General features: G+C 46.6%; 1 protein-coding gene across 2 annotated transcripts in view; it reads left to right on the top strand.

Annotated features, from left to right (window-relative positions):
* The window catches only part of CDC37L1 (cell division cycle 37 like 1), a 78,027-nt gene that overhangs the window by 6,679 nt on the left and 54,314 nt on the right, over window positions 1–17,034 (top strand). For both annotated transcript variants that reach the window (XM_030193804.1, XM_030193803.1), the window contains exon 2: window positions 16,250–16,531. In XM_030193804.1, the coding sequence (XP_030049664.1) occupies window positions 16,250–16,531 (282 nt within the window). The remainder of the gene's footprint in view (window positions 1–16,249; window positions 16,532–17,034) is intronic.

Raw genomic sequence — 17,034 nt, 5'->3', positions numbered from 1 at the left:
TTTAACCCTCCATTGCCCCTGGTACAAAATAAGTACCTAAATATATGTAAACAGCTTTGAATGTAGTTGCAAAAACCTCAGGCGGTATATCAAGTCCCATTTCCCTTAACATTTGTAATTAAATCACTTACTTTGGGCTCCAGTCTGGGATCGGTGTCCAAATTTATAGAATCTGAGGGAAACCATATGCAAGTCCTCCATCACTTTTGAGGATATATACTGTTGAAATTGGGCTACACCAAGGATGTCCAACCCCAGCCCTTGCCAGGTAAGGAATTCTACAATGAATATGCATGTGATCTGTGTGCTTACATTGGAGGCAGTTCATGCAAATAGATCTCTTGCATATTCGTTGGGGAAATCCCTGGAAACTCGACTGGATTATGGCCCTTGTGGACCAGTGTTGGACACCCCTGGTCTAGACATTAAGACCTGCCCATTTCTAATTTTAAATTTGTGAAACAGAGAAAATATACGTGAGCAAACAAGAAAAATAAGGCCTGGTACAGGTTATGGACTGGAGGAGCTAATGACCCGTTTGTGCTTTGTAGAAAATGACCTGGTGCTTGGTAGATAATCATTTTCCAGCAAAGTCTAGAAATAAAAGGCTACAAAAAAGTAGTATTGTTAAACTGGTGCAATATAATCCTTAACTAGCTTTTGGGAGTTATAATTACTACTACTACTTATCATTTCTATAGTGCTACTAGACATACGCAGCGCTGTACACTTGAACATGAAGAGACAGTCCCTGCTAGACAGAGCTTACAATCTAATTAGGACAGACAAACAGGACAAACGAGATAAGGGAATATTAAAGTGAGGATGATAAAATAAGGGTTCTCAACAAGTAAGGGTTAGGAGTTAAAAGCAGTATCAAAAAGGTGAGCTTTTAGCTTAGATTTGAAGACGGCCAGAGATGGAGTTTGACATACTGGCTGAGGAAGTCTATTCCAGGCATATGGTGTAGCAAGATAAAAGGAACGGAGTCTGGAGTTAGCGGTGGAGGAGAAGGGTGTAGATAAGAGAGATTTACCCAGTGAACGGCGTTCTCGGGGAAGAATGTAGGGAGAGATGAGATAATTGTAGGTTAAAGGAGAATGAGCAAGTCCAGACATTGGCTTCTTGCTTTTGACCTAATGAAAGGTGTGCAGCTCCTGAAAATGTGCCAAGGAGTGTATTATCTTGGTATTGTACTGTAATTCTGAACCCAGTCCTCGGCACACCTGGCCTCTCAGGTTTTCAGGATATCCACAATAAATACGCATGGTAACAAAAAAAAAAAAAAAAGACGATGCATGCAAATCTCTCAGGCATATTCATTGTGGATATCCAGAAAACCTGACTGGTTTGAAGACCCCTGGTCTAATAAACTGTGGTTAGGTGCCATCTTCTAACCTTCATTGTCACTTACTGAGTTGGACTAAGATTTCAACCACACTGCTTTACCAGCAAAGCTTAATAGGGCCAGCATGGACTTGACAAAGTCACAATCAGTGGATTGTGATTTCTTTTTTTTTTTTTGTCTGTTTGTTTAAAAGTTGCATGAAGAATTTTCTCAGTTAGTGTTTAGTACATGTTTGTTCATGGTAAACGATCATGTTATATCAGTGTGCATTTTTACAAGAGATTCAAAACGCTAATACTGTAGCTATGCAATGCTGTGTGTAAAGAAAGACAGGTGCAAGAAGAAACTTGCACCTTGAAGACACCTTGAGTACTCTCGAACATGAAGGTCATACTGACCTGGGGGGGGGGGGGGGGAGGGGGGGAGCAGATGGGTGACATTGGAATGTAATGATCTTAAAATACAAGATCTAACACAATATTGAAATTATTTAAATCTATTATGAAATAATATAGAAAAACCTTAAAAATAATAATCCTTTGTAGTCCACATCAGTGGGGAAAGGAGACGTCACTTAAGACAAACGGGTCCTTTTACTAAGGCACGCTAGAAAGTGACTGGCACTGCGAGTAGCGTGTAAGTTTGCCACACGCTCCAGCTACTTCCTAGCGCAGCTGAAAAATGGCTGTGGTCAGCCTTTTTTTTCTTTTTTTAAAGTGGCCATGTGCTAATTTCCCATTTAGGTCGTGGACAGTACTGCCACCTATTGAGGTGGCACTAAGGGCTCCCACACTACTCCTGCACTAATCAGGTAGTGCGCGGTAATGTGCCCGCGGTATCTGTAACGCGGGCACGCTTACTCTCCGCCCCCAGACAGTTTGGGATTAGCGCATGCTAAGCAGAACACTACGGTGGGATACTTAAGTGCGTCCCACAGTAGCGCTCTTTTAGCACGCGGTAGGCTTAGTAAAAGGGCTCCTAAACGATGATGAAGGAAGAACCCTTCTTAGAAAACCTGCTCTTATCTAGCCTACTAACTAGAAGACCCTACCTGCTTAACTAACTAAAAAAAAAAAAAAATTTCTAATTGAGAAAAATATAATTAGCAAGTTGGTAGGACACCAAACATTTGTAAGGAATTTTTAGAAAAAGGAAGCACCTAAGGTTAACTTACCTGTGGAGTGGAGGAGTAGCCTAGTGGTTAGTGCAGTGGACTTTGTTCCTGGGGAACTGAGTTCAATTCCCACTGCAGCTCCTTGTGACTCTGGGCAAGTCACTTAACCCTCCATTGCCTCTGGTACAAAATAAATACCTGAATATATGTAAACCACTTTGAATGTAGTTGCAAATACCTCAGAGATGCAGTATATAAAGTCCCATTTCCCTTAACTGAAACCCAAGCCTTTAGGTTTCAATTGTAAAAACATTTCTTCCACATCTGGGTTACTCTGGAAACATTAGGGAAAATGGTATTGTCTGTGCACAATAAGATTTTGACTTATTTTTAAAGAAAGAATACAAAACTGATACTTTTATCTTGCTGAGAACCAAATAATATTTATTTTATTTATTTAGATTTTGCTCACATTCAGATACACTGGGTATGTAGTAAGGTAGCTTTAATTATATATGGGGGTTAAGCATCTGCAAACTGTTCAAAACAATGTGATCCAGATTCTTTGCCATGTGATCATGCCACTTTGCCCCCTTCACTCCCCCCCTTTCCAGCACCAGTTAAATACAAGAGCCACTTTTAAGATCTTGCTTCTAACACACACAGCTTTAATTCAGGAGTAACCCACTTCACCATGGCTCTCCATTCATCCCTTATGTCCCACTTTGTAGCACTCCCACCATCTCATGGGCACAGTTGGACTCCACTAGGCACAGTGTCCTTTTCTACACAGCTTCAATATTTTGGAATGTATTTCTGTCCACCCTCCATTTTAGGTTCTTATAAAAAAAAGGTTTAGGGCTGCCTTAAAAACCCATCTCTTTACTCAAGGGTTCGATCAGTCAGGCAGCGTGGGGGGTGTAGGCTCTCAGAATTGACTGTATTTCTGTTTAGTGGCCTCTACCTAGTTCACACTGTTCTGCTGTTCCTTTTTCTTTTCTCTTTCCTATGGAATCTCTGGATTTCCTTTTTGATTTGGTTTGCCTGGCATGAAAGGTGATGTTATAAATTCTGTTAAACATAAGTACATAAGTATTGCCATACTGGGAAGGACCAAAGGTCCATCAAGCCCAGCATCCTGTTCCAACAGTGGTCAATCCATGTCACAAATACCTGGCAAGATCCCCCAAAAAGTACAAAACATTCTATACGGCTTATCCCAGAAATAGTGGATTTTCCCCAAGTCCATTTAATAATGGTCTATGGACCTTTTCTTTAGGAACAACATTGTGGTGATGTCCTAAGATTGTGGGTTTTTTTTTAATTGAAATTTTCAAGATTAAAAGTAAAACATAAGATATTTATAGTAGATATATATCAAAAAGGATAAATAGTATCAGCTTGCATTAGAAGAGTAAATAGAGAGATTAAATACAAGGTGTAAAGTTAAGCTAAGGAACAAGCCTGATTGATCGGTAGTATACTGAAACATTGTAAAATTCATTAAAAAGGTTATAATAGAAAAATTACTTTGCAGATTGACAGTATTAGTTATGGGAGCCCACATTTTATCAAACGAACCTAAACTACTGCTTTCAGCAGCAACCTTTTCATATTTTGCAAATTGACAGTGTTCCACCAGATATAGATATCTAATCTTGATGAATCTTTTCAGTTAAGACATACGAGTTTGATAGCAATCATAAGTAAAGCTACCAATAATTTAGCTTGATGATTGAGGATAGAATGGATTGCAGATGCACAAAAATATATGAGGAAACAATAATGAATCCTGTAGTAGAAGAAGAGATTGTAGTTTATTCCAGACCTCATTCCAGAATGATTATACATTTGGACAAAAATAAATCATATGATCCAATATCCGAATGGCATGTCCAGCGTTCATTAGTATGCGTTATGTCCTGAGGAGATTGTTAAAAAAAATTAGTAAGATTTAAATTGATCATTGACTCAGTCGCATCTGGAACACCCTCTTGATCATTATCTTTAACCACTATTCAGACGAGAGATAAATTTGTGAAATAAATAAGGATAAGTAACAAGAATTTGCAAACCTAGAACTTGCATTGCATTTCTGTACCAGCTACTCAGTTCCCAGAGCCATGTTTTTCATTTCCTTCTGAATATAAGATAATAGGGCTTCATCTTAATTTCTGCTGGAAGTCCATTCCAGATTTATGGTGCGACATCAGAAATCATCTGCACCGTAGTGGAGGACAAACTTCCTCACAGAAGGAATCGCAAATCGATTTTCATAAGACGAGCAAAGAACCCTTACTGGGTGATAACTGGCCTACAGTCTTCAAAAGGCATTTTGGACCCATTCCATGAAAGATTTTTTTTTTTTTAATCATTTATTTATAATTTTCATTTTACAAGGGTCACTTGCAAACAGTAATACAGAGATGACTGCACATTAATACAAGATAAGAAGAAAACAATCCCAACTAGATATATGGATTATATACAATCTTTCTCTTTCTTAGACCACAAAGTGAAGAAAAATAGGGAGAGTGAGATAAGACAAGGAGATCAATTAAACAGTAAACAGAAAAAAGAAAACATGGTATTAACCTGATTATCCCCAGATATTACTCATCTAATTCATTATTCCACATTGATCATCTGGTTGGCTTCTTCAAGACAAAATACGGTGTATAGTCAATTCATTTCATTGAAAACATACTTATTGTCCAGATTTTAGTTAGAAATAATACATCTGATTACATTCTCTCTCCTTTTAAAAACCAGAAATTATTTAACAATACATATACTTGTCTCTAATTCAAATCCCACTGATTAAAGCAATCCCAGTTTTCACAGGCTTCACTCCTTTCGAAGTAATAATTAGGGAAATATTTCTGAGGAAAACTTTAGGATTTATACCTGGAACTCTGGGAAAAACAATAATCTCGACATTAATCGTCCACAATAACATCCACCTTATCATTCAAAGTTTCTGGTCCATTATCATTTTCAGGATCATAACCACTTCTAGCTTGTGTAGAACTTCATTTATAATATCAAATTTTCACTCTCATAGGGTTCAGTCAAATTGTCCATTTAACTCTCCAATAAGATTATATCTGAAACAGTTATTTACTACTGCCGTTATTTACTACTAGCGCCTTCCAGGTGGCATTCAATGCAACCTCCACGGAAGCCAAAAACTCCAAGGTGATTTCTCTTGAGGTGTTTAGCAGTGGTTCCGCCGATTCTGGTTCTGCTGTAAACGTCCTCCGTTTCAGCATATGCCTCTAACTCACTCCTCCACTCCTTTGGACATTGTGGTTGAATAATTTTGGAGCGATGGAGTTGTTTTTCCAGGTCCAAGAGCGTCGACGCTCCTTCGCCGGCACTAATCAAAGGACTCGCCAACCCTTTCATCTGTGGGCAGTTCGACGCGCAGCGGTCCCGCACTTGCTGCTCAGGGGACAAAATGTTGGCCATCAGCGGCTGACCGCCGGTTGTTCCCTTCCTCTCAGTTAAGGAAAGTGCAATTGCAGAGAGGGAATTTACATAAAGAAGACAAAACTGAAGCAATAATGATGCCTAAATTTTATTTGTGATTGTACAATAATGCCTCTTCCTTCTAAATTTAACGTCTTGGCAGAAATGAAGTCGAGTGACTTCCCTGCCATTGATCACAGGTTTTATCTAAATTCAATTTCACTTGATATTGTAACATCCATTTCAAAGCTCACCCACAATAACCAAGCCTTCACTCCTTAGGGAGACAAATTGATAACAAGCAAATCTTCAAAGTACTGCATTTAAAGTGTTCTCATTCTTTCTCATTTTCTCCCCTCCCTGAGATGATAGCCTGGTGACAGATCCACTGCTCTCTGAAGAGACTGAGCTGATCAGCATTTAAGCCAAAAGAGGTCTTCCTGGTGTCGTCTTCCTCCTCCTCCACAGCATGCACCCCTATTGCTTTTATTTACTATTAGGATTTATTTATTGCCTGTTTGAAGGAATTCACTCAAAGCGGTGTACAGCAAGAACTCAAACATAAGCTACAGACAATTATAGCAGTAAAAATATTCAAACAACAATACAAAGTATGGCGTAGTATATCACATTACAATGCCAACAAAATACACAATAAAACATTTTAATATTCAACATAGGGTGAAGGCAAAGATGGAACATATAAATAGAAAAGTAGCAAAGTCTTTCTTTCAGAGTGTGGGGCAATTCTGGAGAAGGCTCACTTGTGGGTATCACATCACGTGACGTCCTTTGGAGAGGGTGTGGTTAGGGAGACTCCTTGGGAGGACCTTAGTGACTTTGGAGGTGTGTAAAGTGAGATCCTGTTCAAGTACTCTGGGCCATTTCCTTTAAGGGCCTTGAAGGTTAAATATAGAGTTTTTAAATTTGGCTCTGTATTGTACTGTTATCATATCACTTACAACCTTCTGTTAATCTTGCTGCAGCATTCTAAATCAATTGGAGATGGTGCTCACCATTTGTAGTCAGACCAGTGTAGAGTGCACTACAGTAATTCAGTCTTGATGTTATCATGGCATGCACAACTGAGACAAGTCTTGCCTTCTTAATGTAAGGAGACAGGCAGCATAGTTGTTGTAAGTGATACACAAATTGCTAGGTTCTATCCAGTGCATTCTCCGAGGACAAGCAGGCTGCTTGTTCTCACTGATGGGTGACGTCCACGGCAGCCCCTCCAATCGGAATCTTCACTAGCAAAGTCCTTTGCTAGCTCTCGCGCGCCCGCGCGCACCGTCTTCCCGCCCGAAACCGGCTCGAGCCGGCCAGTCTTCTTTCGTCCGCACTCGGTACGGCTGTGTTTTTGCCGTGTCGAGCCCCGGAGAGTCGACCTCGCGCGTCCGTTGTTTTAATCGACGTGTTTTTTCTTCGGAAAAGTTCTAATTTCGTGCGGAAAGTGCTCCGAAAACCCCCTTGGGTTTCGTTTGCCCCTTCCTATATTTCCAGTCTTTGCCCCGATAAGTTTTCTTTCGTCGTCGGGGTAGGCCTCTTTTAGGCCTCGGTCGAGATTTTTCTCCCTCAAAGTTTTGGTGCTAAAATTCGTCATTTCGGATTTTGATTTCGCCGGCGTGATTTTTCCGCCCATGACATCGAAGCCTTCCAGCGGCTTCAAGAAGTGCACCCAGTGCGCCCGGGTAATCTCGCTCACTGATAGGCACTCTTCGTGTCTTCAGTGTCTGGGGGCCGAGCAACGTCCTCAGAACTGTAGTCTGTGTTCCCTGTTACAAAGGCGGACTCAGGTAGCGAGATTGGCCCAGTGGAACGTTTTGTTCTCGGGCTCTTCGTCGGCACCGGGGTCATCGGGTGCATCGATGTCATCAGCGTCCAGACCTTCATCCTCGGCCGCCAGTGCATCGAGTGCATCGAGGCATCGGCCCTCTGCATCGGCGCCGAGACATCGGATAGCTGCATCGACGTCGGTGGTACCGGGACCTCGTCTCCTGATGTCGTCGGACGGTGGTGCATCGTCAGGAGTGTAGGTGAGGGCTGTCCATTCCCCTGCTGGTGGCGGTGAGCCTTCGGGTGGGTCTCCCCCTACCCTGAGGACTCCTGCGGTACAGCCCCCCCGGGATCGACCTGCTTCGACCTCGGCCCCGAGGAAGCGACGGATGGATTCTACGTCCTCCTCATCGGTGCCGGGGAGCTCCGGTGACATGCTTCGGAAGAAGTCTAAGAAGCATCGACACCGGTCTCCTCCCCGCGTCGGCACCGAGAGCTCTGGGTCGCCGAGGGAGTCGGCACCCAGCAGGCATCGGCACCGAGAGGACCGCTCACTCTCTGTTCAAGAGGTGTCTGCGCTCCACTCTGGACAGCCCGGAACAGCCTCCACGCCCGGAACAGGTTCTGACGTCGACGCCTGCATCGACCTCCATGCCTTTCTCTGCAGCCGCTCTGAACGAGAGCCTCCGGGCCGTTCTCCCAGAGATTCTGGGAGAGCTGTTGCGCCCTACCCCTCCGGTACCGGCGGTGCTTGCGCCTCCGGTACCGTCGAGCGTGGCGCCGGCTGGCCCATCGCCCGGGGTGAGGTCCCCGACGTCGGTACCGCGTGCGGTATCGACTGCGGCCACCTCCCAGGAAGGCTCCCCGACTACGTCGGCGGAGGGAGCTTCGCCGATGCGGGCCAGGGAGTCTACCTCTCGACGCCCCCATCGTGGACGTGGCTCCACTGAGTCGAGCCGGGCGAGGTTGCAGACACAGGTCCGTGAACTTGTGTCTGACACCGAGGGTGAGGCCTCGTGGGAAGAGGAAGAAGACCCCAGATATTTCTCTGACGAGGAGTCTGAGGGTCTTCCTTCCGATCCTACTCCCTCTCCTGAAAGACAGCTTTCTCCTCCTGAGAGTCTGTCTTTCGCTTCCTTTGTCCGGGAGATGTCTACGGCCATCCCCTTCCCGGTGGTTGTGGAGGACGAGCCCAGGGCTGAAATGTTTGAGCTCCTGGACTATCCTTCTCCACCTAAGGAAGCGTCCACTGTTCCCTTGCACCATGTCCTAAAAAAGACATTGCTTGCGAACTGGACCAAGCCACTAAGTAATCCCCACATCCCCAAGAAGATCGAGTCCCAGTACCGGATCCATGGGGACCCAGAGCTGATGCGCACTCAGTTGCCTCATGACTCTGGAGTTGTGGATCTGGCCCTAAAGAAGGCTGTGTTCTAGAGAGCATGCTTCGGCGCCCCCGGGCAAAGACTCTAGAACCTTAGACTCCTTTGGGAGGAAGGCCTACCATTCCTCTATGCTCGTGGCCAAAATCCAGTCTTACCAGCTCTACGCGAGCATCCACATGCGGAACAATGTGCGGCAGTTGGCGGGCTTGGTTGATGCGCTCCCCCCTGAGCAAGCCAAGCCTTTTCAGGAGGTGGTCAGGCAGCTGAAGGCGTGCAGAAAATTCCTGGCCAGAGGGGTGTATGACACCTCTGATGTTGCGTCCAGGGCCGCTGCTCAAGGTGTGGTGATGCGCAGGCTCTCATGGCTGCGTGCCTCCGACCTGGAGAATAGACTCCAGCAGCGGATTGCGGACTCGCCTTGCCGTGCGGACAATATTTTTGGAGAGAAGGTCGAGCAGGTGGTAGAGCATCTCCACCAGCGGGACACCGCATTCGACAAGTTCTCCCGCCGGCAGCCTTCAGCCTCTACCTCTACAGGTAGAAGATTTTTTTGGGGAAGGAGGACTGTTCCCTACTCTTCTGGCAAGCGTAGGTACAATCCCCCTTCTCGACAGCCTGCGGCCCAGGCTAAGCCCCAGCGCGCTCGCTCTCGTCAGCGTGCGCCTCAGCAAGGCCCCGCGGCTCCCCAGCAAAAGCAAGGGGCGAGCTTTTGACTGGCTCCAGCAGAGCATAGCCGACATCCAAGTGTCAGTGCCGGGCGACCTGCCGGTCGGGGGGAGGTTGAAAGCTTTTCACCAAAGGTGGCCTCTCATAACCTCCGATCAGTGGGTTCTCCAAATAGTCCGGCAAGGATACACCCTCAATTTGGCCTCAAAACCTCCAAATTGTCCACCGGGAGCTCAGTCTTACAGCTTCCAGCACAAGCAAGTACTTGCAGAGGAACTCTCCGCCCTTCTCAGCGCCAATGCGGTCGAGCCCGTGCCATCCGGGCAAGAAGGGCTGGGATTCTATTCCAGGTACTTCCTTGTGGAAAAGAAAACAGGGGGGATGCGTCCCATCCTAGACCTAAGGGCCCTGAACAAATATCTGGTCAAAGAAAAGTTCAGGATGCTTTCCCTGGGCACCCTCCTTCCCATGATTCAGGAAAACGATTGGCTATGCTCTCTGGACTTGAAGGATGCCTATACACACATCCCGATACTGCCAGCTCACAGACAGTATCTGCGATTTCAGCTGGGCACACGTCACTTCCAGTACTGTGTGCTACCCTTTGGGCTCGCCTCTGCACCCAGGGTGTTCACAAAGTGCTTGGCTGTAGTAGCAGCAGCACTTCGCAGGCTGGGGGTGCACGTGTTCCCATATCTCGACGATTGGCTGGTGAAGAACACGTCCGAGGCAGGAGCCCTGCAGTCCATGCAGATGACTATTCGCCTCCTGGAGCTACTGGGGTTTGTGATAAATTACCCAAAGTCCCATCTTCTCCCAGCGCAGAGACTCGAATTCATAGGAGCTCTGCTGGGTTCTCGGACGGCTCGCGCCTACAGTGGGGGAAATAAGTATTTGATCCCTTGCTGATTTTGTAAGTTTGCCCACTGACAAAGACATGAGCAGCCCATAATTGAAGGGTAGGTTATTGGTAACAGTGAGAGATAGCACATCACAAATTAAATCCGGAAAATCACATTGTGGAAAGTATATGAATTTATTTGCATTCTGCAGAGGGAAATAAGTATTTGATCCCTCTGGCAAACAAGACCTAATACTTGGTGGCAAAACCCTTGTTGGCAAGCACAGCGGTCAGACGTCTTCTGTAGTTGATGATGAGGTTTGCACACATGTCAGGAGGAATTTTGGTCCACTCCTCTTTGCAGATCATCTCTAAATCATTAAGAGTTCTGGGCTGTCGCTTGGCAACTCGCAGCTTCAGCTCCCTCCATAAGTTTTCAATGGGATTAAGGTCTGGTGACTGGCTAGGCCACTCCATGACCCTAATGTGCTTCTTCCTGAGCCACTCCTTTGTTGCCTTGGCTGTATGTTTTGGGTCATTGTCGTGCTGGAAGACCCAGCCACGACCCATTTTTAAGGCCCTGGCGGAGGGAAGGAGGTTGTCACTCAGAATTGTACGGTACATGGCCCCATCCATTCTCCCATTGATGCGGTGAAGTAGTCCTGTGCCCTTAGCAGAGAAACACCTCCAAAACATAACATTTCCACCTCCATGCTTGACAGTGGGGACGGTGTTCTTTGGGTCATAGGCAGCATTTCTCTTCCTCCAAACACGGCGAGTTGAGTTCATGCCAAAGAGCTCAATTTTTGTCTCATCTGACCACAGCACCTTCTCCCAATCACTCTCGGCATCATCCAGGTGTTCACTGGCAAACTTCAGACGGGCCGTCACATGTGCCTTCCGGAGCAGGGGGACCTTGCGGGCACTGCAGGATTGCAATCCGTTATGTCGTAATGTGTTACCAATGGTTTTCGTGGTGACAGTGGTCCCAGCTGCCTTGAGATCATTGACAAGTTCCCCCCTTGTAGTTGTAGGCTGATTTCTAACCTTCCTCATGATCAAGGATACCCCACGAGGTGAGATTTTGCGTGGAGCCCCAGATCTTTGTCGATTGACAGTCATTTTGTACTTCTTCCATTTCTTACTATGGCACCAACAGTTGTCTCCTTCTCGCCCAGCGTCTTACTGATGGTTTTGTAGCCCATTCCAGCCTTGTGCAGGTGTATGATCTTGTCCCTGACATCCTTAGACAGCTCCTTGCTCTTGGCCATTTTGTAGAGGTTAGAGTCTGACCGATTCACTGAGTCTGTGGACAGGTGTCTTTCATACAGGTGACCATTGCCGACAGCTGTCTGTCATGCAGGTAACGAGTTGATTTGGAGCATCTACCTGGTCTGTAGGGGCCAGATCTCTTACTGGTTGGTGGGGGATCAAATACTTATTTCCCTCTGCAGAATGCAAATAAATTCATATACTTTCCACAATGTGATTTTCCGGATTTAATTTGTGATGTGCTATCTCTCACTGTTACCAATAACCTACCCTTCAATTATGGGCTGCTCATGTCTTTGTCAGTGGGCAAACTTACAAAATCAGCAAGGGATCAAATACTTATTTCCCCCACTGTATCTCCCAGAGGCGAGAGCCAACAACTTGTTGTCCCTCGTCTCGCGGGTGCGAGCGTCCCAGCAGATCACAGCTCGGCAGATGTTGAGATTGCTGGGCCACATGGCCTCCACAGTTCATGTGACTCCCATGGCCCGCCTTCACATGAGATCTGCTCAATGGACCCTAGCTTCCCAGTGGTTTCAGGCTGCTGGGGATCTAGAAGACGTGATCCACCTGTCCACGAGTTTTCTCGAATCCCTGTATTGGTGGACGATTTGGTCCAATTTGACTCTGGGACGTCCTTTCCAAATTCCTCAGCCACAAAAAGTGCTGACCACAGATGCGTCTCTCCTGGGATGGGGAGCTCATGTCGATGGGCTTCACACCCAAGGAAGCTGGTCCCTCCAGGAACGCGATCTACAGATCAATCTCCTGGAGTTGCGAGCGATCTGGAACGCTCTGAAGGCTTTCAGAGATCGGCTGTCCCACCAAATTATCCAAATTCAGACAGACAACCAGGTTGCCATGTATTACGTCAACAAGCAGGGGGGCACCGGATCTCGCCCCCTGTGTCAGGAAGCTGTCAGCATGTGGCTCTGGGCTCGCCGTCACAGCATGGTGCTCCAAGCCACATATCTGGCAGGCGTAAACAACAGTCTGGCCGACAGGTTGAGCAGGATTATGCAACCTCACGAGTGGTCGCTCAACTCCCGAGTGGTGCACCAGATCTTCCAAGCGTGGGGCTCCCCCTTGGTGGATCTCTTCGCATCTCGAGCAAACCACAAAGTCCCTCAGTTCTGTTCCAGGCTTCAGGCCCACGGCAGACTGGCATCGGATGCCTTCCTCCTGGATTGGGGGGAGGGCCTGCTGTATGCTTATCCTCCCATTCCTCTGGTGGGGAAGACTTTGTTGAAACTCAAGCAAGACCGAGGCACCATGATTCTGATTGCTCCCTTTTGGCCGCGTCAGATCTGGTTCCCTCTTCTTCTGGAGTTATCTTCCGAAGAACCCTGGAGATTGGAGTGTTTTCCGACCCTCATCACGCAGGACAAAGGGGCTCTTCTGCATCCCAACCTCCGGTCCCTGGCTCTCACGGCCTGGATGTTGAGAGCGTAGACTTTGCCTCTTTGGGTCTGTCAGAGGGTGTCTCCCGTATCTTGCTTGCTTCCAGGAAAGATTCCACTAAGAGGAGTTACTTCTTCCTATGGAGGAGGTTTGCCGTCTGGTGTGACAGCAAGGCCCTAGATCCTCGCTCTTGTCCTACACAGACCCTGCTTGAATACCTTCTGCACTTGTCTGAGTCTGGTCTCAAGACCAACTCTGTAAGGGTTCACCTTAGTGCAATCAGTGCATACCATTACCGTGTGGAAGGTAAGCCGATCTCAGGACAGCCTTTAGTTGTTCGCTTCATGAGAGGTTTGCTTTTGTCAAAGCCCTCTGTCAAGCCTCCTACAGTGTCATGGGATCTCAATGTCGTTCTCACCCAGCTGATGAAACCTCCTTTTGAGCCACTGAATTCCTGCCATCTGAAGTACTTGACCTGGAAGGTCATTTTCTTGGTGGCAGTTACCTCAGCTCGTAGAGTCAGTGAGCTTCAGGCCCTGGTAGCCCAGGCCCCTTACACCAAATTTCATCATAACAGAGTAGTCCTCCGCACTCACCCTAAGTTCTTGCCAAAGGTCGTGTCGGAGTTCCATCTGAACCAGTCAATTGTCTTGCCAACATTCTTCCCCCGTCCTCATTCCTGCCCTGCTGAACGTCAGCTGCACACATTGGACTGCAAGAGAGCATTGGCCTTCTACCTGGAGCGGACACAGCCCAACAGACAGTCCGCCCAATTGTTTGTTTCTTTTGATCCCAATAGGAGGGGAGTGGCTGTAGGGAAACGCACCATATCCAATTGGCTAGCAGATTGCATTTCCTTCACTTACGCCCAGGCGGGGCTGACTCTTGAGGGTCATGTCACGGCTCATAATGTTAGAGCCATGGCTGCGTCGGTAGCCCACTTGAAGTCAGCCTCAATTGAAGAAATTTGCAAAGCTGCGACGTGGTCATCTGTCCACACATTCACATCTCATTACTGCCTGCAGCAGGATACCTGACGCGACAGTCGGTTCGGGCAGTCAGTTCTTCAGAACCTGTTTGGGCTTTAGGATCCAACTCCACCCCCCGAGGGCCCTGTTTGTTCTGTTCCAGGCTACACTCTGTTAGTTGGTAAATTTTTTAGGTCAATCTCAGTTATGTCCTCGCCGTTGCGAGGCCCAATTGACCATGGTTGTTGTTTTGAGTGAGCCTGGGGGCTAGGGATACCCCATCAGTGAGAACAAGCAGCCTGCTTGTCCTCGGAGAAAGCGAATGCTACATACCTGTAGAAGGTATTCTCCGAGGACAGCAGGCTGATTGTTCTCACAAACCCGCCCGCCTCCCCTTCGGAGTTGAGTCTTCCCTTGTTTCTCTTTTGCTACATACGAGACTGGCCGGCTCGAGCCGGTTTCGGGCGGGAAGACGGCCGCGCATGCGCGCGGGCACGCGAGAGCTAGCAAAGGACTTTGCTAGTGAAGATTCCGATTGGAGGGGCTGCCGTGGACGTCACCCATCAGTGAGAACAATCAGCCTGCTGTCCTCGGAGAATACCTTCTACAGGTATGTAGCATTCGCTTTATAGAGAGGCATAAGACATTCCATGCTCCATGGAGCTTAAACTAGCTCAAAAAGAGGTTTTGGTTCAAAATTGGCAGTATACCTAGCAGCATCTCTAGGAGACATGAAGACTCTTCATTGGAACCCTAAATAGTGAACTTTTTGTGATGCTGAGCTTCAAGTCAACCAGCAAGGACCCTAGAGAGCTCTTAGTTGACTATCCACAATTCTGGAAATAACACGTATAGAATGTTTGTATGTTTGGGAAGCTTGCCAGGTGCCCTTGGCCTGGATTGGCCGCTGTTGTGGACAGGATTCTGGGCTCGATGGACCCTTGGTCTTTTCCCGGTGTGGCATTACTTATGTACTTATGTTGCTGTATGAAAACCTAGTTTCAGGATAGTCAACCAAGGACCAGAGTTCCATGGAGTTAGGCTCATTTGAGTAATTTAACTACTGCCTCTTCCTATTTAGCCCGTCAGAAGAGGATTGCAGTATACTTTGCTTTTTCTTTTACAGATTTTTGCTTTCTGATTGACATTCAAGCAACCGCAATAGCAGAACCTGTACAATAACTGAATCATGCACATTTCACAGAATTTACAGACCTACATGTAGGCATGTTACAAAATTAGATAATTTATTGTGTAGTCCTTAATCACAAAGACATTACCAAACTGAGGTGCTCATGTAACCCTTCATGGAAGGAAATATGCACCTGGAAAAGGTGTTTTGTTCCACGTATGGATGAATATGTAGTGGTATTAGCAGGGGCGGACTGACCATTGGAACAATGAAGCAATGCCTGAGGGCCTATTTTCCCCTAGCTTTTGTCTAATTTAATCACTTTTGATTAGGGGTTCATGCTTCTTATTGCCTGAAGGCTCAGAACACTGGCAGTCCTCCCCTTGGTATTAGTCTTTCTGCACTGTGACACTTCCGGGAAAATATACTGCAGATTCTCACTTTTGTTTGTAGCTCTCAGATGGCACTTTCCACAGCATTTCTTCATATGCTCCTGTGATGATTTTCACATTGACTGACTTATTGTGGCTCTCTTACTAGGCTGTTCCACTTTTGCTTTGCAATTGATCTTCAACTGAGTTACAAATTTCTTCATATGCTCCTGTGATGATTTTCACATTGACTGACTTATTGTGGCTCTCTTACTAGGCTGTTCCACTTTTGCTTTGCAATTGATCTTCAACTGAGTTACAAATTTGATGGGTAAAAGTTTGATCCTAAATAATGAAACTAAAGATAGAATGATGTGGTGCTATTATTGTGCGCTGCTTAAGCATGATTTTGAGGTTTTGGGCAGTACCTGTTGTAAGAGAATTCAAATTTCATGGTTAAAGTTGGGCTATGACCCTAAAAGGACTTTGGTGTGTTGTGCACAGATGTATGCTGACAGAATGGAACTGGCTTGCCAACAACAAGAAGAGAGTGTGAAGAGCTCGGTGGAGGATAAATGGAATCTAGCAGAGGCCCAGCAGAAACTGAACAGCTTAGCCTTGCATAATTCAGAGTCGCTGGATCAGGAGCAGGCCAGGACACAGGTCGCCCCTTCGGAGTTGAGGCAGAGAGAGGCCGAATGGCGACAGAAAGAGGAGGCGCTTCTGCAAGGGGAGAGAACACGGCTGCGCAGCCCAGACGCTGTGAGCCAGGATGTGTTTAATAAGGTACTTTTATTGCTCCAGGGTGAGAAGAGTAAGTGCTGTCATCTACAGGGCCCAATCCTTGCATGAATGAAAAGTACTGCCAGAGTAAGTCAAAACTTTCCTTGTCATCAAGCAGATGAAGCCATTACGTATGGGTTATGTCCATCAACCAGCAGGGGAGATAGAGAGCACTCAAACTTTCACAGTGACCTCTTGGCCAGCTAGCTCTACTGCCTCTTCAGTATTCTCCATCTCCCTTAGCAGGGTGGCTGCAGCTTGTTCGACCTCCAGAAAAATCTGCCGGGAGGTGGTTCCTGGCTTGCCAGTTGTTAACCGGGGTGTTGGAGGCTATAGCAGCTTCACTTTAAAGGCACATAGGTTAGCCCTTTCCCTGCCTTACCCATACCTCTGTGGATGTGGACATATTGCCTTGCTTTCCCTGTCCTTACCCACCAACAGTGGATGCAGGCATATAGGTTCGCCCTTTCCCTGCCTTTCCCACTCATCTGAGCCTCCGGAGTCTT

The sequence above is a fragment of the Microcaecilia unicolor genome, chromosome 2 (genome assembly GCF_901765095.1).
Source record: "Microcaecilia unicolor chromosome 2, aMicUni1.1, whole genome shotgun sequence".
In the NCBI taxonomy this organism is placed as follows: Eukaryota; Metazoa; Chordata; class Amphibia; order Gymnophiona; family Siphonopidae; genus Microcaecilia; species Microcaecilia unicolor.
Note: the sequence above shows the minus strand (reverse complement) of the source record. Positions and strands in the feature narration are given on the sequence as shown.